We start from the raw sequence: 23,626 nt of genomic DNA, 5'->3' as shown, positions 1-23,626 counted from the left end.
TATATATATATATATATATATATAAACACATTAGAACTGTGTCAAAATAGTCATAACTATTTACACAGGGTCATTTTAGACCCGGTCTATAAAAGTGTCAAATTGATCCTGAGACTGCCTAAATTAATCTTTATGGAGGATTATTAGAGCTTTAATTTAAGAAGTTCTTTAATTTTTGGAGTAAATGACCCGATATTTACAAGTTTGGCACTTTGCTCGTTGATATTCAGAAGTTTGCTTTTCCGACGTCTGATTTCCCCGGCGAAACCATTGCGCCGTCGATTCTCTCCTCACCGGCGTTTTCCCCATTGGACTGCAAATGGAGGCGCCGCCATTCTCCGCCGCAGGTAGTTATCGTGCTCTTCTCCCTCGTCCTCTCCCTCGTTGCTGTGCAGCTGGGTATCCGAGAAAACCCTACTTTGAGCGCAGGAGCTCTCTCTTTGTTCGCGCCTTCTCCGAGGACTCTAGTAAGCATTGTGTCATGGATTCCCATTTCCTTCATCGGAAGACGGGTCTGATCACATATTTTCGCTTCTCTTATAGCTGTCACTCTTCTCGACTACGGCGCGGGAAATGTTCGAAGCGTGCGGAACGCCATCCGGCATCTGGGCTTTGACGTCAAAGACGTAAAGTTTCTCTTTAATCTTAGTCTTTCTTATGTTCTAAATCCATTTTGTAATGTATGCTTAGTACGCTGCTTTATGTTAAAAGGTTTACTGATTTATATAGTGTTCTTTGGTCGCTGCTTGCCTCACGTAGTCCGGAAGGCAGTACATCTTGACAGCATGAGACATGGTGAAGGGTTTAACCTAACTTTAGAGATAAATCTCAAATTTTGATATAAATGAAATCCGTTCTGTTCTCATAAGAGAGAAGTTTTATATACCGATAATTGTTATAATAACATGTTAATGCTACATTGACAAAAAACTACTCAATTCCAAAACAAGTATAATTACAAGCTAGAACTTAAACTTAAGTTCTCATACGGTAACACTTGCTACAAGCTCGCTCTTATAATAAAGTTCCACTTAACAATTTGGCAGAATTTGTCATTAAAAAGTTTTGACATTTTAAAATTAATAAGTATTTCTTACTTATTCATTATCATTTATATGTAGAATTTTGAACCATATATGTCAAAACCATAATATCTACGTGCAACATTTCTGGCATATTGGTATATATGGAAAGACGATTCATCAAATTTTTATCATATTATTTTTATGTTTGTATATATCTTTAGTCAGTTTATTATGACAAATCAATATTAGAAAGTTGTACATTAACAATAAAATTTCTGTAATTTTCGAAAAGTCATCACTTTGTGAACTTGTCAACTTAATTAACTAATATGCACAAGCGTCTACATACATGCAAATTCATTTTAAACAAACACACATAGTTTATCCATATATATTCCAAACCAGTATTCAAAAGGTATTTTATAATCAATATGATTTGTGCTATCTTCGTGATAAAAATAAGAGTCGCATGAGTGAAAATTTATCATCGAACTAAAGCAATATACATGGGGATAATTTGGTACCATATGGATTATTTTAAGAATATAGGATTTCTGTTGCAACTAAAAATGGCAAGCTATTTACATCATATGATCTTCTAAAATGAAAATTACATACAATATATGTAAATATATATGACAATAACTGCATGTTAAAGTATCACGAGCTATGTATAAAATATTTGAGAACTTATACAAGTATCTAGGATAATACCTTTAACAAATAATTTTTTTCTTCAATAAAAATAGGTTTCTTGCTTTGAGGTGAGTACTACAAAACTTCACATTTATTTGAGATTGAACCAATGAAATTTGGTAAAAAATCAACTTGAAGGTCCTCACATTAAGAATCATAAATCAATCACATAAGCATTTATAGGATTGATAGCAAAATAAAGTAGGTGCAAAATAAATTTTTTATAAGTTACCCCCATAATCAATCAAGATTAATTAATACCATTATGTAATAAAATTTATTAATACTGTCATTGTCTGGTCCCAATTCTTAGATATGAAAAGTGGGGGTTGTGTTATGCAATTGATAATCAACGTAAAACTTGTCAAAAAAACATGACATCATTTAAATTCTTATGTAAATGTTAGGGCATCCTTTAAAAGAGACATGCTAGATGGTCTAAATACAGCGAAAAGTGTGCAAGGATCACTATACTAGCACCCGAGTGTTGTGTCAAATAAACAAGAGTTCTCATATTACGGACGGACGCAGGTAAAGAAGTTAGTATATGAAACTAATATTACGATAAAATCTTGAAATATAAGCACTCCCACAGGTTAATTAATGAAATTATTAATGAAATTAATTGTTATTATGATTTATAGGAAGATAGATGTCCTATGTATTCAAGAGACTAAATGAGTTGGAGAAAAAACTAAGGTGTTTGATAGCTTAGGTTTTAAACTTTAATATTTAGATAGGAGCCACACTAGAAATGGTGTAAATATAATTATAAATGAGAGTTTGAAAGAAAATATTATAAAAATTATAGCCCTAAACTTTTTGTTGATACTCATATTTTTAATGTTATAAGTGCTCATGCTCCTCAAGTAGGTTTAGCCATATGTTCAAAAAAAAATTCTGAAATGACATAAAAAAATTAATACAAATGATATTTTTTGAAGAAAGATCTTTTACTGGAGGAGATTTAAATTAACATGTTGGTACAATGGTAGGTTTTGGAGTGATTAATGAAGAAAGTAGAACCATATTAAATTTTTCTTTATTGTATAACTTTGTTATTTTTAATATTTTATTTAATAAAAAAGATGAACATATTATTACTTATAAGAATGGATATAATAAAACACTAATTGATTATTTTTTATAAGAAAAAAAAGATCATTGAGAATGTAAAGATTGCAATGCCATTCGAAGTGAAAATTTTAGCGCTCAACATCGATTATTAGTTCTGATTTTTAAAATGAAGAGTTGAAAGATAAAAAATAACATAAAATATTGTCATAGAATTAGATGTAGGTACTTAATAAATAAATAAAGTTATTTTATGAGCAAAATTTAATATTTTTCGATTTCAGATGTTCATGACGAAGCGAATTCTATGCGGGATAGCATAACAAATATTATTAAACTAGTGACAAACGATGTACTTGTAGAATCTAAAGAACAAAAAAATTATAAATTAAAATAGTTGGAGGTGGAATAATAATGTGCACGAAAAGATAAAATATAAGTTGTGTTATAAAAATTGGTTTATATATACAAGCTTAAAAAACTGAGAAAAATAGGGAGTCAAAATGAACAATTTGTGACGCTAAAAATTTCACTTTTATTGATTTTTATAATAGATTATATACAAAAAAGTTAAAAAATATATGCATTAACTAGTTAAACAAATAAAAAAGAAAAATAAATATTTAATTCAAACAAAGTGTATTAAAGATGAAAATCAATTACTGTATTTGTTAGATGAAGATATTTTACATATGTATGTGAGCTATTTTAATAAATTTTTCAATGAAGTTTCTGAAGATGCGATCGATCTTTTTATTCTTAATACTGTTATTAATAATAAAACATTTTATTTTTACCGTCAGATTAATAAAAAAGAAGTTAACGAGAATTTAAAAAAAACCAATGGTGAAAAATCAGTATGACCTGATGATATTGCTTTTGAAGTGTGAAAATATTTAGGAGATTTGAGAGTTTTTTGGTTTACTATACTCATTAATATTATTTTAAAAATTAAAAAGATGCTTGAGGAATGGTGGAAGAGTATTTTGGTCCCATTTTTAAGTATAAAGGAGATGTAAAAGAGTGCAAATTATAGAGAATTTAAGTTGATGTGTCATACTTTAAAATTATGAGAGAGGGTAATTGAACATAGGTTAACACGTACATAGGTTAACACGTGAAACACGTGATACAAAGATTTCTCATAATCAATTTGGGTTTATGCCGGGCAGGTCTACTATGGAAACTATACATCTATTGAGAGGTTTGATGGAGAATTTCAGAGAGAATGAGGATCTAAATATCATTTTTGTTGATCTAGAAAAAGCTTACAATAATATTTTAAGAGAAGTCTTTTGGAGAGTTGTAGAGAAGAAAGATGTTGATATGACTTATATTTAAGTTATTAAAGATATGTATACTAGAGCTGTTATTTGTGTTTGAACAGAAGGAAGATTGACAAATTATTTTCCTATTTCGGTTGGATTACATCAGGGATCGGCTTTAAGCCCATATTTTTTTGCTTTAGTTATGGATGCTCTTTTTGGACATTTACAGGAGTATGTATCATGATGTATATTTTCCGCTGATGATATCTTTCTTATGGATAAGACTAGAGAAAGAGTTCACGAAAAAATTGAATTATGGAGGTCTATATTGGAGTCTAAAGGCCTTCGTTTGAGTATATCTAAAACAGAATACATGAAATGTAATTTTAGTACTAGTATGCAGTGGCTCTAGTGACAGAATTGTAACTATGGGTGATCAAATCATTAAAAGGTGTGAGTGTTTTAGATATCTCGGGTCTATTGTTTTAAGTGAAACCTGCAATGCTCTATGACATAGAATGTTGGCCTTTAAAAGAGAAGCATAAAACAAAGTTAAGCGTTGTTGAGGTGAGAATACTTAGGTGGATGAATGGCTTGACACTTAGGGATAGAATGCAAATTGAATATATCTTTGATAAGGTTGGTGTAACTGCAGTGGTAGACAAGATTAGAGAGAGTCGTCTTAGATGGTTTGGTCACATTAAACGTCAACCATCTAATGATCCGGTTAGGAGAGTAGATGTTTTAGATTCGACTGATGTTAAGAAAGACAAATGTAGACCTAAAAAGACTCGGACATATGTATAAAAAATGATCTTAATCTATTAGAATTAAATGAAAAAATGTCACTCAATAGGACACAATGGAGAAAATTATTCATGTAGCTCGACCCCACATAGTGGGATAAAGACTTGTTGTTTTTGATGCAATAAAATTTACGCTAGATTAGGGTCCGTTTGGGGCAGCTTATTTGATAGCGTTTTGAAAACACACATTGTTTGTTTGGGTAAACTGCATTTTGGTAGCTTATGCATTTTCAAAACGCTGAAAATAGCATTTTCACACTGCATCTATCTAGGTGCGGTGACAGCTTTCTGACCGCGGCCTTAATTTTTCAAAAAAATAAAATTTTGTAATAACCACCGCATCTAGCTTATCATCAGATTATTTTTAATCAGCTTATCAACATATTATTCAATAAGCTACAACTGCCCCAAACAGACTCTTAATCTAACACAAGAAAAAAAGTAATAACATCATAACTAATCTACTGCAAAATTTAAAAAGTTAATATTCTCTCAGCGATGTGGGCAAAGAAGACAAAGTAGGAGTGCTTCAATAATAATGAGGAGGAAGGAGACAACATGGAAGAAAAAGTTTGATAATGAAGAGAGGGATGGTCATTGTTATCTCTCATTCAAAGAGCAAGGTGAGAGGAAAGGTGCTTGCTGTTGGTGGCTTTTGATTGGGGAAGAAGAAGGTGAGGGGGATAACTTGGTGCAAGGAAGGAAATTCTCTATCATTCGCTTTGTATGTGTGTGAAGCAGGGGTGAGAGAGAGAGAGAGAGAGAGAGAGAGAGAGAGAGAGAGAAGGGTTACAATTTTGAAACTCTTGCTGAAAGAAGGTTTGGTATGGGGAGGGAAGGTATGACGAGCAGCAAAATGCCCTAGCTGCTAAACTTATTAAATCACAATTTTGGATGTGAAAATGCATGCTGCTTGTGCAAGATTTTGTGGTTGGAGGCAGTGATCGAGTGAATCACACTGTTTGTGTGGAGCAGGGTGAAGATGGTTGGGGTTGGGGTTGGGGTTGGATTAAGGTTTGCGCTTCTTAGTTTGGCTCTTAAACTTGCTCTTCAGGTTTTTTTTCCTTGTGCGTTTAATCAAGATTCTTAGTTGAAAATAATTTCCCTGCTTATATACCTTTACATCTGGGCAATTTTACACCAGAATTTCCATTAAAAATTACTGCCCTATAATCCATTAAACTTAATGATTATGATTATGGATGCAGTTATTTTGCAATATTCATGAACTTTTTTTAAAAGGTAGTATGAAGGTAAATTTTTTAGCTTTTATCGCAGTTCTATTGAAAAATATATTAATTTGAACCAAAAATGGCTAATGGAAGAAGACATTTTACTTCGATGCAGTTGGTACCATACAATTTTTAGTTTATAACTTTGGTGGTGTTTAACACTTCTGTGATGAGTGGATTTGTCTCATTGGTGTTGGAACTCTTCTCTTGTTGTTTCCCATTATGTTCTGACATGGTCAAGTTTAGGATTCTTTATGGCACGTGGACAGAAGCTTAAAAGCCTTTTGTTTATAGTATGGACTTATGTGTTGCTCTGTTGATCAGTTACCTCAGGCATGGGTGTAACTTTCCCATACTTGTAATTGTATATGATTTTCTTACATTTTAAGACATTTTTTTATTCATTTTCATATCAATTTAAGAGAGTTCTCATATAAACAAACTTGTAAAATTTTCAGGTTCAAAAGCCAGAGGACATTCTTAATGCAAATCGTCTTGTTTTTCCTGGGGTTGGGGCCTTTGCATCTGCAATGCATGTATTACATGACAATGGGTGAGTAGTATTGAACATTTTTGCATTGATTTTATATTAAATATTATGTATTTTCTACTATATTTTCTTACATCACTTATGGATTAAATTTCAAAATTATTGCTAGTAATAGGTTTGTTCGCAATTGTAACTAGCATCTGATTTCAGCTTAAATGTTATTGAATTTCATTTAATTATTTTCCCTACCTCTCTACAACACTATACCCTAAGCTCTCTCTCCCGCAATCCTACATGCTGAAGTTATTTTTACACAAAAAATGGCTATTTATATCATCATCCAGCTCTTTAATATGTTGCATCCAAAACAGATGGTAATGAAAAAAGATTGGTTGCGTTAGAATTCTTTTTTTTTTCATCCATCCAATCCAAGATGAGAAAATAAACTATAGGTATAGTCAAATCCTTTAATTACATATCAATACTGCTATGACTGAGTTTTCGCTCTTGAAATTTCTTTTTTAAAAAAGCTGCTCTACAGAAGCCATTTGTTGGTTAGTTGATGATCTATCTAAATGCACTTTTGCTGGGAATGCTTTTTTAAAAAAAAAATGTAAGGAATTACGCATTCTACATTATTTTTTATATCTCATTTGCTAGCATTCTCGTGACGCTTACCTATCAACATTTATTATATTCTGCTTTATAAGTCGTGACAGACACATTTGATGCAAGTGCTCTTATTGTTACTGATTCTTAGCACAAAAATAATCGAGTTTATCATTTCTATTTGTAGGTTTGCCGAAGCACTCTGTAAGTACATAGAGAAAGATCGTCCTTTTCTTGGCGTATGTCTTGGTCTTCAGCTGCTTTTTGAATCGAGTGAGGAGAATGGTCCAGGTGATGCTCGGATTCCTTTGTTTGCTATTTCCTTGTCACTTCTAGTGATATAACTTTTGAATTTAAGCGCCATAATCTATTGAGAGTTCAAGTGAACATAATAAGAAATAAAGAAGCCGGTTAAATTAAACTGCCGCATCTTGTTTTGTAATACTTTCCTCTTAAGAAACATATAATTAGCTTTCTTTTCATTGTTTTATGGAATTATATAATTGTGTTACGTCTTTGCCTCGTCTAATGGGCAAATTTGTCTTTTATACGCCTAAGGACAATTTGGTTTATTATTATTATTATTATTATTATTGTTATTGTTGGGTATAAATAAGCTTGTTATGTCTAAGGTTAGGGGGATGCGTGAGATTGAGTTGTGAGTCCTTAGTTTTAGGTTTTGGGAGAGATTTTCTACTTCTCGAATTGTAGTTGGGAGAGGTAGCCTACCTCTTGAATTGTAGGTGCTCATCTTTGTATTCTCATCGAGTTGTTTGAATTATTAAAATAAGAAATCTGTTAAGAAAGCATGCCGAGATTAGATCTAGCTGAGATGTGCACGTGGGGATTGCGACAAATTTTCATCTTTCTCCTCCTGCTTTGTCCTCGCGATAAACTAGCGGGATGACAGTATCCAGTTGCGAGATAGTCACTGTCCAAGATTCCAAAGTCAGTGGCCATATCAGGTGTGCCTCCGATATGAAACCTTTCATTATTTGGGAAGCCGACAACAGAATTTCGACATTTTCCTGCTGGGGTTCAATATAGCTGGGAAGGAAACCACATGATCGCAAGTTTCAAAACTCTATAAGAAGCAATGTCAATAAAGAAAATAGATGATTTGGAGAAGAAATTGGAGGAAGAGGTGGGGCAACTCAAATCTGAGATGGAAGACAAGTTCGTCACCATAGAAAATAGAGTTCTTTCATAGAGAACTAAATGGAGGATGGATTCAAGAGCATAAGGGAAATGTAAGAAATGATGAAGATCATGGAGTTTCACACAAAACTGGCCTTGCCTGCCATGGGCTCAAGAGACGATTTTGGAAACGGACTCCAGCAACAACAACCAAAAAGATTCACATGACATGAGGGCAGCGTCACATCTTTTGGTGGATCGGGGGCTGTGGTATCGAGCAAGGAAACCTGAAGCATATTCGAGCTGGAGCACTTTGAAGAAATCATAGGACATTTAGATGGCTTGGACAACCAAAAGCAAGCAAGACCGAAGTTGATAGAGATGGGAGACATGTGAGACGGAGTTGAGAGAGATTCTAGTGAACGGTAAGCCACGGGATGAGCTGTTTGAGATTGTGATATTCTCTAAGATTGTTTGAAAATCAAGCCACCAACCAATTCAGATGCAACCAAAAGAATGTGCACAAGACTACATTTCTGACTCCTATGGGTCACTATGAATCACTGAATAAATGAAAAAGATGATCAGATAATGACACAAGATGGGAGTCACTTGACTTGATCAAGCAGCAGTCTAATTTTTTCTAATCTTGAGGACAAGGTGTTTACGTCTATGCCTAGTCTAAGGGCAAATTTGTTTTTTGTATGCCTAAGGGCAATTTAGTCTTCTATTATTATTATTGTTGGGTATAAATAAGCTTGTTATGTCTAGGGTTAGGAGGATGCATGAGATTGAGTTGAGTGCTTAGGTTTAGGTTTTGAGAATGATTTCCTACCTCTCGAATTGTAGGAATTGGGAGAGATCTCTTACCCGTTGAATTATAGGTGCTTATCTTTGTATTCTTATTGAGTATTCTCATTGAGTTGTTTGTTCTTATTGAGTTGTTTGAATTATTGAAATAAGAAATCTGTTTGCCCTAATTTTTCAGGACAAACGTACCGATTTGGAGATCAAATCGTATCAAATTGTATCTTTTTTATTCCATTTCTTTTGGGTATGTTGTCAGTGCCAAGCTTGAGCTAGCAAGCATCAAAACAGTACCATCATAAGAACTCATTTTACTTATTTAAACTGAAGTTGCTATCTTCAAGGAACCATGATCAGAATTACTGAACCGCCTCAGAACCAATGACCAGAGTTATTGAACCGCTTCATAAAGTCCCTCCTCTCTTTGACTTGGTTATTCCCCTCTTGCTGGTAGAGTATATTATGAACTTTTTTTTGTTTTGTTTTTGTTTTTATTTTTTCATGTTGTTTTATTTGACTTCACACGAGCATTTAACAGTTAATAACTATGCCTACAGTAAAAGGACTTGGCTTGATACCTGGTGTGGTTGGACGTTTTGACTCTTCGAACGGCCTTAGAGTACCACACATAGGATGGAATGAAGTGCAGATAACTAAGGAGTCAGGAATTCTGCATGATTTTGAAGGCCAACATATTTACTTTGTTCACTCCTATCGTGCTTTGCCTGTATGCTCATACACTTGGTTATTTTATTATTTATACTTGTATATTATATTTTGCAGTAACTGTGATAAAAACTTGGTTTTACTCATTCCGTTTTATTCTAGTCAGATGCCAACAAGGATTGGATATCATCAACATGCAATTATGGCGATACTTTTATTGCTTCTATATCAAGGGGAAACATACATGCTGTCCAATTTCACCCTGAAAAGAGTGGAGGTAACTCTAACATATGATATATATATATATATTTTAATCTTATGTAGATATAATCTTTGATGAAAGTATATTTGGCCTCTTTGGTATCTATTTAAATTTTTTCGCTTCATGGAATTGCTTTTGAAATATGTTATCTTTTTTTTTCTCTTTTATAATTCTTTGCCAAACATGTTTCTCATGGTAAGGTAGGAAATGTCAGTGGAAAAACAACAAAAAGTGTGTTCGTGTTCGGCTTGTTTGCTTAACGAAAATTAAAAATTATTATTTATATTAAAACAACATTTGAATCTAATTTAATAAATTTTATTTTATTTTCTTAATTAATATTTTAATTGGTTATAAATCTTTGTAGCTTTGTAGTCAATTAGATTTTCTTAAAATACTACTTAATATATATATATATATATAAACTTAATGAGTAGTATTTCGGGCCAAAATGAGCCGAACACGAACGAACACATCTTAGTTCGTGTTCGGTTCGTTAACTTATCGAACAAAATTAACGAGCCGAACACGAGTTGTTCGCGAACAACGAGCCAGTTTGACAGCCCTATATATAACATCTCCTGGTCATCCAGTCATATTGGTAATGTTAATTTATTTCCCTCAGATGTGCATTATACATTTTTGTTCTTCTAATATTACTCCATTTAATTGTTTGTAACATGAAATACATATCATCAACATATTATTATGGCGATACTTTTATTTCTTCTATATCAAGGGGAAACTTACATGCTGTCCAATTTCACCCTGAAAAGAGTGGAGATAACTTGACATATAATTTTTTTAAAATCTTATGTAGATACAAACTTTGATGAAATTATATTTGGCCTCTTTGGTATCTATTTAAATTTTTTTGCTTGCATGGAACTGTTTTTGAAATATGTTATCTTTTTTTCTCTTTTATAATTATTTGCCAAACATGTTTCTCGGTAAGGTAGGAAATGTCAGTGGAAAAACAGCATGACATGTGCAAAATATCCTTATTTGTTTTGTTTGTACTGTTTGATTTCATATTATCACATGATAATGTATATGTGAAAGTCAAACCTTGAATCCTCCACTAAATCCCTCTGACCAGCCCTCTATAACATCTCCTGGTCATCCAGTCATATTGGTAATGTTAATTTATTTCACTCAGACGTGCATTATACTTTTTTGTTCTTCTAATGTTACTCCATTTATTTGTTTGTAACATGAAACACATATCAATGCTATGGTCAAGCAGGCTATGATTATTTTTATATTTAAAAAAAGTAGTCTTTGCATGTTTTATTTGTTTGAACTTTTTGAAAACTGTTGCTTAAATATGATAACAGATCCCTAAGGCTTTCTAATCCACTCACTAAGGATTGTTCTTTCTAGGAAGCTTAAGTCGCAGGTGTAGTTTGTTTAGTGGCACTCGGCTTCATGGTACTTTATTCGGGTTAATTGATGTCTTTTTTCTTGTACACTAAATGTATGGAGGCAACTGCATTTTACTGCTGTTATACTCCTTTTTCTGTCGTGCATTGATTAATTTATTTTAACATGCTCAGTACTCTTTAGTGCTATTTGCCTTTATCATAGCGTTACAATTGTATTAATTCCATTTTTTTCCTATGTTAGAGGTAGGATTAGCATTATTGAGGAACTTTCTTTGTCCATCAACTAAATCAAAGTTAAAGGTTAGTTTTAGCAGATTTTATATTTTCATATCTGCCAAATTTGACATCTTACAATATCCTTGACATTTCATGTGACAGAAGCTAGAAAATGGAAAGGCATCTAGTCTTGCTAAAAGAGTAAATATTCTTTTCTTCTTTTGTTCAGTTACAAAGCTAGATACTTCCATTTCTTATTGGCGCGTTTATGATATTTTTTCAGGTAATAGCGTGTCTTGATGTCAGGGCAGATGATAAAGGCAATCTTGTGGTAACTAAAGGTGATCAATATGATGTACGGGAGCATACGGATGAAAATGAGGTTGTTAGACTCTCTCTCTCATTTTTTGTTCTTGTTCAAGAAGCTATGTGTTTTACACCCTGAATCACAAGCAAACTTTCAGATTTCAAAAGCACTGTTGTGCAATTTTGTGCTGGTATATGAATGAGATTAGGCTTTATACTCATCTTCTAGTCAAAACATCTATTTTGAAGCTTGCTCACTTATTCAATGTTGACTTAATGGAAGTTATGCCAGTTTTCCTTGTTTTTCATGCTTTGACATAAATTTTTTATGCGTGTTCGGTTTGCTTTTTCTTTATCTTCCTGCCAATCAGAAGCTAAAGGATTTAGTAAATGGTAGAATATTTGCTGGATGGCATGATAAGAAGCAATTCTGTATTTTTTTTGTTGTTGTTCTGTAAGTGCTGTAATGGGCTTTTCACGTTGTATAAATTTTATTTGTTTAATTATTGTTTGTCAATGTTTATTTTAGTTATTATTTATTTTGTTATCCTTTCAAAAAAATATCTTGACATAACGTTCATTTCATTTTCATTTAGTTAACATCAGTTTATTCGTTTAAGTTTTTTTATTTTTTTATTTTTTTTTCATATTGAATGAATTTTTTGGCTGGAATGTTTTATTGTAATAATATATTATTGAAGAATGGAAAATATTGATTTGTATTGGCTTCTTTTTTCTTTGAGAACATTTTTTCATTATTTGGCATCAATATGTGAAGCCCTCTAGTAGAACGAAGTTGAACACTTAACTGTTGAGGTGCCTTTTGGTGTAACGGTGGAATTTCATCAGAAATTTCAAAGTTAGGCATGCTCGTGTTGGAGCACTCTCAAGATGGGGTGATCTTCTGGGAAGTTACACCAACATGATAAAACCGTGAAGTCATCAGACCAAAGCGGACAATATCTTTCTCAATTGGTGAGAGTTCGGGTTATTACAAATGTATCAGAGTATTACACTAGCTTGAAGATGGGAACTAAGTGCCATACAAAACAAAGTGTCTTAAAAATGTGCTACACCATTTGAGTCATATCAAACATAAGATGGGATAAGGTGCTAGTGGGATCTATCTCTTGAATCTGCAAGGGTCACTGTATTGTTGATCTAAACTTTTTCTAAACTTTTATATGTGCTTTTATTTGAGGAGTCTGTATCAGAAATAAGGTTCGGGCACAAGTTCCAATGTGCTTGATGTGTGGAACCACATGACAAGGACCTGTCAGCACTATTTTGGGTTGTGGAGTTGGATAGATATCCCGATGCCCAGCTTAATTTAATTTATATGTAGTTAATTTGAAAAAGAAAAGGTAGAATATTAAATTTTGAAAATACAAGACCAGACCAATCTCATATCCTCAGTAATTTAAATAAACGAGCCTAATACCGTAAGCAATGTATCTACCCCGAAGGATAAATACACTACTTACTGGTAATGCTCGATTAAATAAACTAAAGATTGTATGACATCCGTTTAGATCTGCGAAAATCATTTTATTTATAAGGCGACAATTTCTCTTATTTCATATGAAGGATTAAATAGGGTTTATATTAAGTTGGGTCTGGAAATGTTTCCTATAAAGGCGAACCCCTATAGTTAATTACATCTTAGATAACCGGAATCACCTAAGAAAACTCTCAATAAAAATCATGTGATATTATCTTAAAAGAATTAAAAAAGGTAGAACTTTTAACGAGATCCGATAAAGAGGTGTGAAAGGAGAATGACTCAAGTTTAAAATATTTTATTTTGGAATCCAAAGAAAGAACTAGTAGATGTCACAGATCCTGAGGAGAACTTCGGTGACTTCCCAAACTATCCTATGGTTTGACTTCAATTTAGATGAAAAATATTTAAATGTTTCATCTTGCCATTTTTATTAATTAGAGCTTATATTCGTGTGAAATAATCACATAAATAACCTGAAATATGTGAGAATTTAGGTCGTGACAAACGACAACCTCGGAATTCTAAAGCAGATTGAGACTTAAATTGTATAACAGAGCTATACAAAGACTTAAAGAAAAGGTTGATGATTTATGTTGCATAAGCAAACAACCTCGAAATTCTTGTTTAATTCTAAGGAAATATATGTTGTTGTAGATTCTCTTGCTGTTGAAGATGACCGTGCTGCCCACAATGCTAGCTTCAAGCTCATCGTCGTGACGAGTTTAAGTTTTCTAATGTGCCCAGTTATGATGTCAAATTAAATGTCCCTAAGGTTATTGCCATTCAAATATTATGGGGCATATTAAAGTTGATTCGAGCGACACCGGTTAGGATCCTACGGTTTCCTTCTTCTGGTATCACTATTTTTTATCGAATTCACTTAGTTCAAATGAATTTACTAAACTCATCTTAATGAGTTTCATACTTTCATTTAGACTGAGAAATCTTCTGAGCAACCGTAGGTTACCTCCTCCGACGGATTCTCGATCATCCGATAGAGACATCTTAATTAAGTTGCAATTGTTATTTTGTGATGTTTGTGATTAAATTTTGATTTGTCTTATATTTTGAATGTTGTGGCGGTAGATTTTATCTTGATTGATTTTAATTTTGGTTTTGATTTCAGTTTTGTGACCATTCTAAAGATTTTAATTTTCATGTAGGGTGACATTGTTGTTTAGCATGCAAATTTGCAAAAGTAAAAGCACAATGTAGGAAAATACGAGAAAAGAAAGCACTGTAAACTATAAAAGCGTATATGGCGAGTCTTCTCGTTTCTTCGCCTAAAACTTCAGTACTTGTAAAACATATATATGTATAAATTTGCAGGAATTAAAACATGTTTGTAGAAAAAGTAGGAAATACAAGCTTAAAGTATGCCTACCAAATTCTATGTCATATCTTGGTATATTTAAAATTTTAAGGATAATTCCGTTGAGCAAATTATAATAAGCCCACATATCCTTCAAGACTTCCAAAGGATCATGAAGAAGTTTTGGGTAATACCTTAGACATTTCATGGTCCCCGGAATTATCTTGAGTTCATTATAGTTTTATCATATTTGCTATATAGTTCACCCTATATAGTTCACATATTTGCTATATAGTTCACCCAATTAATACCCTTATGCTTAATGAATTTGATGTTTTAATTATCCCTTAAGTGGGGTAATTATCACTTGATATCTCACTTATGAGTTATATAGGTAAAGACGGTTGGAGGTAACTCAACTTAATTAAAGAATTTAATTAATTTAGTTTTTTTTAAAGAATGGGCTTCTAGTGTTTTGAAAGGTTTTAAATTAATTATATGTTATTTTCTAAACCTCATTAGATAAAATTTTGATTAAGCCTAACTCACTACTAAGCTCTTAAGATTTAATGGGTGAATTTATAATTTTAAGAAAAAAAGATTTTTTCTTAATGTTTATATTTATATTCTTAGTCCTTATCATGAATTATAAATCATCCCAAAATTATTAGTTGGGACTTAAAATCAATGAGTTATGATCTTCTAAAATCAAAGCCCTCACCTTGATATCTCCTTATTTAATATCTCCTTATTTAAATTTGATATCTCCTTATTTAAATACTCTTCCAAATTTTATTAATTTTAAGAAATTACAAATTTATCATTTATAAGACCGAAATAGAATTTGTTTCTACTACTTACCCCTTTTTATGTTTCAATTATCAAAACATGTTATTTTAAGATCATTTATTACCCATTTACCCTCTTGGTTAGACCTAAATATTAATTAAGCTCAAAATTCTAAAATTACACTTTTGCTCTTAAGGTCTTAGTACCTTATAATTCATTAAATTAGACTCAAATGACTTAAAAGTTTTATGTTACCTCACTCATGAGTTAATTAAAACATCAGAGGAGAAAATATGATTTTTTCTGAATTTATTTAATTTCATAATTAATTTTAATACAAAAGTAGGGATTTTCAATGGAAATTTAATAACACAACTAAAATAAAACATCTGTTTTTAAGAAAATTATTGGAGGTTCACCTAGGTCAGAGGATCACTTGGACTAATTTTCATGATTTTTAGAAATTTAATTTAATTATTAAAATTGTTTGTTGGTTTTGAGCATTAATTAAATATAAAATAATAGTTAAATCAAAAATTAAGTTTTATATTTTTATTTAATCTCTATGAGTCCAGGGGACGCAAAGAAATAAATTTCATATTTTTGTGATTTATATTTTAATTATTAGAATTATTTTAGTGAAAAATTAGAGAAAATTCATTTTTAAGCCTTTTAAAATCAATATCTTGACTTAGACAATTAAAAAAAAATTTTTAATTGGTTCTAGATGATCAGGAAGCTAAATGTGATATTTTAGTGTGTTTTACAATTTTGTGATTTTTTATGATTTTTAATTAATTTCAATTAATTTAAATACTTAAAATAACTAAAAAATAATGAAGTATTTATTTTAATTACAATTTTATTTTCCTTAGGTTCCTCTGATCATAAGGAGCTCCCAAAACCAATTTGGTGATTTTTTTTGAATTGTATTTTAGTTATTATAATTATTTTAATGACAAAAATGTCATTTCACTTAATTAATCCATTTGAGTGGTTAAAGTAACTCCAATTGACTTGAAATTTTTATGGGGAGCTCCTTTAACATTAAATTACAGTGTGGAATAGTTTTTATGTCATTTATATTTATAATTATTCCAAATTAATTTTCTTTTTATTTTTAGGATTGGTGACAATTAATGTTATTTTAAATGAATTAAATCAAATTTATATTTTTCCAAGGATCCTCTGACCACAATGAACCCAACAAAACAAGTTTTGTATTTTTATGATGAGTATCTGAATTATGATAATATTTTTATCAAAACAGAGGCCATTAACTTGAAAATTAGATATCCATGCCTAGAGATCTCCCATAACCCTAGAAAAATAAGAAAGAGCATCCCCATAACATGTAGAATCAAAGCCCCAAAGATCAAGTCATGATGAAATGTCTTTACTAATGGAGAATCAAAATAAGGAAAATACCATTTAATTAATTAAAAATAAATAAGTAAAATCATATAACTTTTTGAATTGTATTTTAGTTATTATAATTATTTTAATGACAAAAATGTCATTTCACTTAATTAATCCATTTGAGTGGTTAAAGTAACTCCAATTGACTTGAAATTTTTATGGGGAGCTCCTTTAACATTAAATTACAGTGTGGAATAGTTTTTATGTCATTTATATTTATAATTATTCCAAATTAATTTTCTTTTTATTTTTAGGATTGGTGACAATTAATGTTATTTTAAATGAATTAAATCAAATTTATATTTTTCCAAGGATCCTCTGACCACAATGAACCCAACAAAACAAGTTTTGTATTTTTATGATGAGTATCTGAATTATGATAATATTTTTATCAAAACAGAGGCCATTAACTTGAAAATTAGATATCCATGCCTAGAGATCTCCCATAACCCTAGAAAAATAAGAAAGAGCATCCCCATAACATGTAGAATCAAAGCCCCAAAGATCAAGTCATGATGAAATGTCTTTACTAATGGAGAATCAAAATAAGGAAAATACCATTTAATTAATTAAAAATAAATAAGTAAAATCATATAACTTTCTACTTATTCGCGTCAGCCTCGTACGCGTCGAAGAGACGCATGTCGCCGCTGGATTGGGCGTTGCCGTCCGGGTCAGCTTTCCCTTTTCGAACCATAGCTCTGTTCGACGCGATCAGGACCATCCAAGTGATACACGCTCGATCGGACGACACGTGGTCATCGTCCCCAACGAATCATGCCCACAAACCGTCCATTTTCTAGGGTTAATATCTCACTCGATTCTCAACCAGATCAAGTGCAGTTTGTTCCTATAAATTCGTCTTGACTAGGAGAACATATCTATACATTTATTTGACCCTTAAATCAACTCTATGTGAATGGAGAGTGAAATGAAGCTCGGTTTAGGGTTAACTTTCAATACCTTGGTCCAAGAGGGGTAGCCTCGATTGGATGCTTGTGGAAGCTTCGTGGGGGGCCCAAGGGCCTAGGGATGGAGCCTTAAGCCGTGGTGAATCGCCTAGATATGATTTCGACCAAAGTCGATTTGGGGTGTTGGTCAAAGTTCACTTTAGGGTGCTATGGTGATGGGGCTTTTGTGGGGGATCTTCTTGTCTTGATGTGGGGATGGTGTAGGTGCAATTAATTTGGATTAATTTGAATTTGGTGGAGGTTTGGAAGATGTCCTATTTAGATGTTCTATTTAGACCTCAAATTAGGGTTGGAAAATTGGCTTTGTTCAGTGGAGGAGAGTGCTGGAAAATGATTGCATTGCACTTAGGAGGTCTTGAAGAAGCTCTGAAAGCAATTTGGCTGAGTCTCCATAAGGAATTTCAAGGTCTCCTTTGGCCATGGAGTGGCCATGGAGGGGGGGGGGTTTAAATAGACGGGGAAAGAGAGATCAACAAGGGCAATTGGTGGGTGTCCTAAGTTGCTTATGTGGATGCCAACAAGGTGCAAAAATCCAATTGGGATGAGCCAGTTTGGATGCGTTTAATTTTGAGTTTTAGCCATGGTGGAGCTTTTGATTTTGGGTTTTCCTGTTGGCCGGCCAGGGAGGGGTCACCATCCAACTCAGGGAGGTCAGGGCTTGGTCTTGGTGAAGTCAATTGAGGTTGGTCATGTGTAAATGTATGAGATTGAAATAGTATGGGAAAAGGGTCAATTTGGGTCAAATTGGGTCAAGACATGGTTTGGGTTGGGTTCAGCCACCAAGGTTGGTCTTGAGCTGAAGAGGATCAGATGTGTCAGCTAAATTAGCGTGGAGAGGTCCCCATCTATGTGATTTGATTAAGTATGAGGTTTAGAGGAATCATTAAAAGGGTTAAAAAACTTTTTAAAGAAGTTTGAAAGTGTCTTGTCCTCTTTCCATTAATAATTTGATGATGTGGCAAGACTCTCATGACTTTTCTATGGCTTGGGAGTGGTTTCATGATTTGCATGTGGCTTGGCTAATTTTCATGAGAAGGGATTTTGGATTTATTTCATATTTTTGGTGAAGTTTGGCTTGATGCTTGATTTGGAATGCTTTGATTTTGGATTTAGAACTTTAGGAGTGATTTTGATTGCATGGATGATGAATGAAAGAGTTGTCATATGGGCTTTGGATTTGGGTCTTTGGAATTGTATGTGGTGGGCTTGGGCTTTTAAAATGGAAATTGAGTTTGGGCTAATTGAATGTTGAGTTTGGTGTAGGAATATGTCATGAAGGATTTAACAAAATTTCAAGTGATTTTGAGTTGAATTGATGAGTTAATTTGATGGATTTAGGCATATGGTGAAAATTGGGCCTTTTTGATTTGGGTGACATTGAGCTTGCAATTGGATCAAATTGGGCTTGAATTTTGTTCAAAATAGGATTGAGGATGCTGAATTTTGATTTGGAATTGAAATTGGACAAGATTGGGGTCAATTGGGCTAAGATTAGGACTAATTTGGGGACATTTGAACTTTTAAGGGAAAATTGGGGTTTTTGGTCAAATTGGACTAATTTGGTCAAATTGATGATAAAAAATTGAAATTGAGAATATTTGGGATGATTTTGGAATTTTTGGGAATTTTTATAATTTTTAGGTCATGAGAGGTATTTTAATAATTTTGGACAATTTTGGGGGTATTTTGAGAATTTGGTAATTTTTGTGAATTTCGTTCAATTTAGGTAGTGGTGGGGGGTTTGAGATGATTAGGTAGTGGTGGGGTCAATTTAGGTAGTGGTGGGGGGTTTGAGATGATTTTTGAGCAAATTTGGATATTTTGGGTAATTTTGGGATTTTTTGCAAAGATTGAAGTTGTAGGGTTACTTTGGTAATTTGGTGACTCTGGGCCAAAATGAGCCAACGAGCCATGAAACCATGCTAAACCTATAGGAATTATATGATGACTCATTTTGGATGCTTAATGTACTGGTTCTACCCTCTTAGCCAAAGACTAGTTGTACAAGGTCATCCACATGAGCTTTCCAAAGGGAGTCAGGAGACATATGTAAGGGGTCATAGGGTTTAGGGTATGTGAGAGAATGTAGTCTGTGTAAGTTAGCCCCACCAAAGCCAGATTACCCAGGGTTAGTTTTAGGGTCTGACCATCCTATGGGGGACTCCACTTGAGCTCATTCATATTGACCCTACCTACTAAGTGCTAGAGGTTATGACCAATATGTGGAACTTCAGATTGAGCAAAGAAGGGTTTATAATTTCTAATTGTTAGAGTTCCTTTCTAATTCTCTAGGAATAGTTAATAGAAAAGTCCTATGACTAGACCCCAGGCTACTAAAAAGGAAAAACTAGACCTCAATCAAAAATGAGATCAACAGGACCATAAGTAGTGCATGTGCTCAATACCTTAAGTTTGAATCTATATTGATGTATAAAATTAAGATCCGGTGTGTGTAAGTGGAGTATGACAGTCTTTTGTTTCCTAGGATATATTGACGACCCAACATCACTCGGCTTGTTTTCATTATTTATATTATTTGCTTTACTTTACTTTTGTATTGAGTGTTCAATTCATACTTTTTTTAATTGTGGTTTGTCTGGAAAGCTTCATGAATACAATTTAGGCTCTTTAGGACTACAATGTATATCTTTATAACAAAATCCTAAAAATAAAATATTAAGCTTAATTAAAATTTAGGATTAAAACTAAACCAAAATTTAAATGAGAACATTACTTTATGCATTTACTTTCTTGCATGGCCTTTTGCTGGATTTATAATAGTTTTGCATGCATGGGCTTCACCCAAGTCATAATTAATAGGGCCCTCATATTTTGGGACTGTTCTAGATAATTGAATCATTTTGCTTGTCCCAAGGAGGATAGCCCATGCTCCTCCAGCCTGACTAGCCACCCATTAATTTCTACTTAAATGGATGTCTAGGAAAATCAGGGTATTATAGGCTCTCTCGACACAAACGGATTGTAAGTACTTCATCGGATTTTTTGACATTGTAGCGCAAACCTTCCTTCCTCCCCCATTCTAGAAGATTCCCTGCCTCTTTCTTGGCAGGAATAAGTCTCATTTTTATGAATTCTACTCACATAGTGTCATAGGGGATTAGAGTTTCTTTCCTCTTTAACTTTATGGTTATTGAGATTCCTTAAATGACTTAATTGTTCATTATAATTTTAAAAGTTATATCTTCATTTTTCTATATAAATTTATCACCAAAGTATCATATTATCTTCTAATAATATTGATTTATAATGGTTAATATTGCACTCCTAAGATTGCAAATTATATGCTGAACACTTTTTCTACTAATCCTATGCCCTTTTTCTTCTAAACATTCTCAGAATTGTTCTAGTTTCTTACTTATTTTAGTGGATCCTAAAACAATGAAAACGCTCACCTTGTATTGAAGGAAGAGGTATCTGACATGTTTTAATGCAGTGTCTTTCGATTTCTTTCTCCTAATCCAGAAGTTAAAACTTTTAACAGGTAAGAAACCTTGGTAAACCAGTGGACCTGGCAAGTCAATACTATAGTGATGGAGCTGATGAGGTAGATTTTGGATTTATAGTATTGATATTGATCTATATATTTACATGAACTCATGTAACATTTCTGCGTTTCAGGTTACTTTCCTTAACATAACAGGATTTCGTGATTTTCCTTTGGGAGATTTGCCAATGCTTCAGGTTTTTGTTTCTTTTTTTTACATATTTATTATTTCTTTTGGATAATATTGCTTACAAATAACAAAAATGAGAAACATTTATGAGATATTCATGTACATCTCTGGACGGAGGTTTCATGATATTTCTTGACTTGTTAGTAAAATAAGATAAAGCAGCTTGACTATATGAAGTAAATTTATCAACTTAAAATTCAAGTTTGATATTTCATGGCTAAAAAATAATTTTATGATTTGTACAGTCAAAGTGTTTTCATGCTTAGCATCTCATGAATGATTTCAAATATTAGTTCAATTATCCTTTTATGTGTCATCTTATATGTTCAGTAAAATGTATTAATACATATAGTTTTTGTAGATAAAAAATAAGCAACTAAAAATTACTTTCATTTATCTTCATCTGTTATTATAGGTTTCATAAACATTTCTATTATGGATATTATTTATATCATCTTATGCAGGTACTGCGCAACACATCAGAAAACGTTTTTGTACCACTGGCAGTTGGTGGTGGTATAAGGGACTTCACAGATGCTAATGGAAGGTTAGACATTTATGTTTTTCTTTTTGGGGCATTTACATACATTTCACACAATTCTTATGTATTTCCATTTTCATGCCTAAACTTTCATATTTACACAAATAGCACTAAAATCTTTGATATCATATAAAAAAATAGAACTATTATCATATTTTAAATACATCTTGTCATGCTTAGATTTAAAACACGGAAGTGCTCTGTGTGTAAATATGAAAGTTTAGTTGTGAGATATGTAAATGCATAAGAATTGTGTGATAAGTATGTAAATTTCTTTTTTCTTTTTAGCATTATTTTATGAATGATCTGTAGTCATGAATGCGTGTCTTGAAATTCTTATGTTATTTTCTTTATGCTCCCAGGATTAAATTACTACTATTCAGCAGCAATGCTATAAAATTCTATTTCTGTATGTTTTTCGGGCTTCGGAATTTTTACATCATTGTATATTAGCAATAATAGCTTTTCTGATTCTTAATCGCTATTGCTTTTGTTTTTATGAAGATTTATGTACATACGATTAAATTCCTATGTATTTACATATCAAACACCTAAACTTTAATTTTTACATAAATACCAAATTACCTAGTATGAAAACTTGCATCTCTTTTTAAAAAGTTAAAATGGTGGTATTTTTTATGTGATATGAAAGAGTTGGGTGGTTTAAATGTAAAAAATAAAGTTTATTCATAAACACAATAAAAAATGTTAGATATTTAAGTGCATAGGTATTTGTGTAATGTATGTAAGTGCATAGGTATTTGTGTAATTGTTGACCTCATTTTTAGTGAGGTCTTAGTCTCCTACTCTTAGAACCTAGGATCTAGCTTTAGGAGTTCTTATTGACCATCCTAGTGGACTAGCGATGGAGCCCACCTTCCGTAGAATTTCAAGCCACTTCTTGACTCATTTTTGTGAAGAACTCTCATGAGTGGTTCCAAACACTCAACTTTTAGTTGCAAGTGCTCAAGACCAACATGTAGAGGGCCCGAAATTGAGTTCCTATAGGATCAACAGCCTTAGGTGAACCCTTTGTGACTCGATTACTCGCGAACGCCGCTTTTCACGCACTCACTGCATCACACACGATTTTGGCTTAAATTGACTCGCCCGTCAGCAAGCTCATTCGGACGACCCCGGATGACGAAACGGACCGCGCCGACGCGTCCGGAACGTCGACTTTAGCTAGAAAGGACACTCATATTGCTGTGGTTCCACACTCGCGCGAACTGCACGGATATCGATGCACTTTTTTTTAGCGGTGTGCGGGCCCGGGCTCAACTCAGGTCCGACGCGAGTTTGATTCAGGCTGGACTCGGGCTGAACGCAGGCTAGGCACCAGCTCACCTAAATTTGAAATTCAAATTTCAAAATTCAAATGGATTATTTAATTTTTGTCTTAATTAAGATTAATTC

General features: G+C 32.7%; 1 protein-coding gene across 1 annotated transcript in view; it reads left to right on the top strand.

The window, feature by feature from the left end:
• The first annotated feature begins 134 nt into the window (after positions 1 to 134).
• The window catches only part of LOC110018207 (imidazole glycerol phosphate synthase hisHF, chloroplastic), a 38,696-nt gene continuing 15,204 nt past the window's right edge, over positions 135 to 23,626 (top strand). The window contains exons 1-12 of the mRNA XM_020715452.1: positions 135 to 467; positions 544 to 626; positions 6,560 to 6,654; positions 7,388 to 7,491; positions 9,702 to 9,871; positions 9,973 to 10,087; positions 11,699 to 11,757; positions 11,836 to 11,874; positions 11,957 to 12,055; positions 21,477 to 21,539; positions 21,614 to 21,676; positions 22,134 to 22,216. Coding sequence (XP_020571111.1) covers positions 320 to 467; positions 544 to 626; positions 6,560 to 6,654; positions 7,388 to 7,491; positions 9,702 to 9,871; positions 9,973 to 10,087; positions 11,699 to 11,757; positions 11,836 to 11,874; positions 11,957 to 12,055; positions 21,477 to 21,539; positions 21,614 to 21,676; positions 22,134 to 22,216 — 1,121 coding nt within the window. The 5' untranslated portion in view covers positions 135 to 319. The remainder of the gene's footprint in view (positions 468 to 543; positions 627 to 6,559; positions 6,655 to 7,387; positions 7,492 to 9,701; positions 9,872 to 9,972; positions 10,088 to 11,698; positions 11,758 to 11,835; positions 11,875 to 11,956; positions 12,056 to 21,476; positions 21,540 to 21,613; positions 21,677 to 22,133; positions 22,217 to 23,626) is intronic.

Source organism: Phalaenopsis equestris, unplaced genomic scaffold (genome assembly GCF_001263595.1).
Source record: "Phalaenopsis equestris unplaced genomic scaffold, ASM126359v1 Scaffold000006, whole genome shotgun sequence".
NCBI lineage: Eukaryota > Viridiplantae > Streptophyta > Magnoliopsida > Asparagales > Orchidaceae > Phalaenopsis > Phalaenopsis equestris.
Note: the sequence above shows the minus strand (reverse complement) of the source record. Positions and strands in the feature narration are given on the sequence as shown.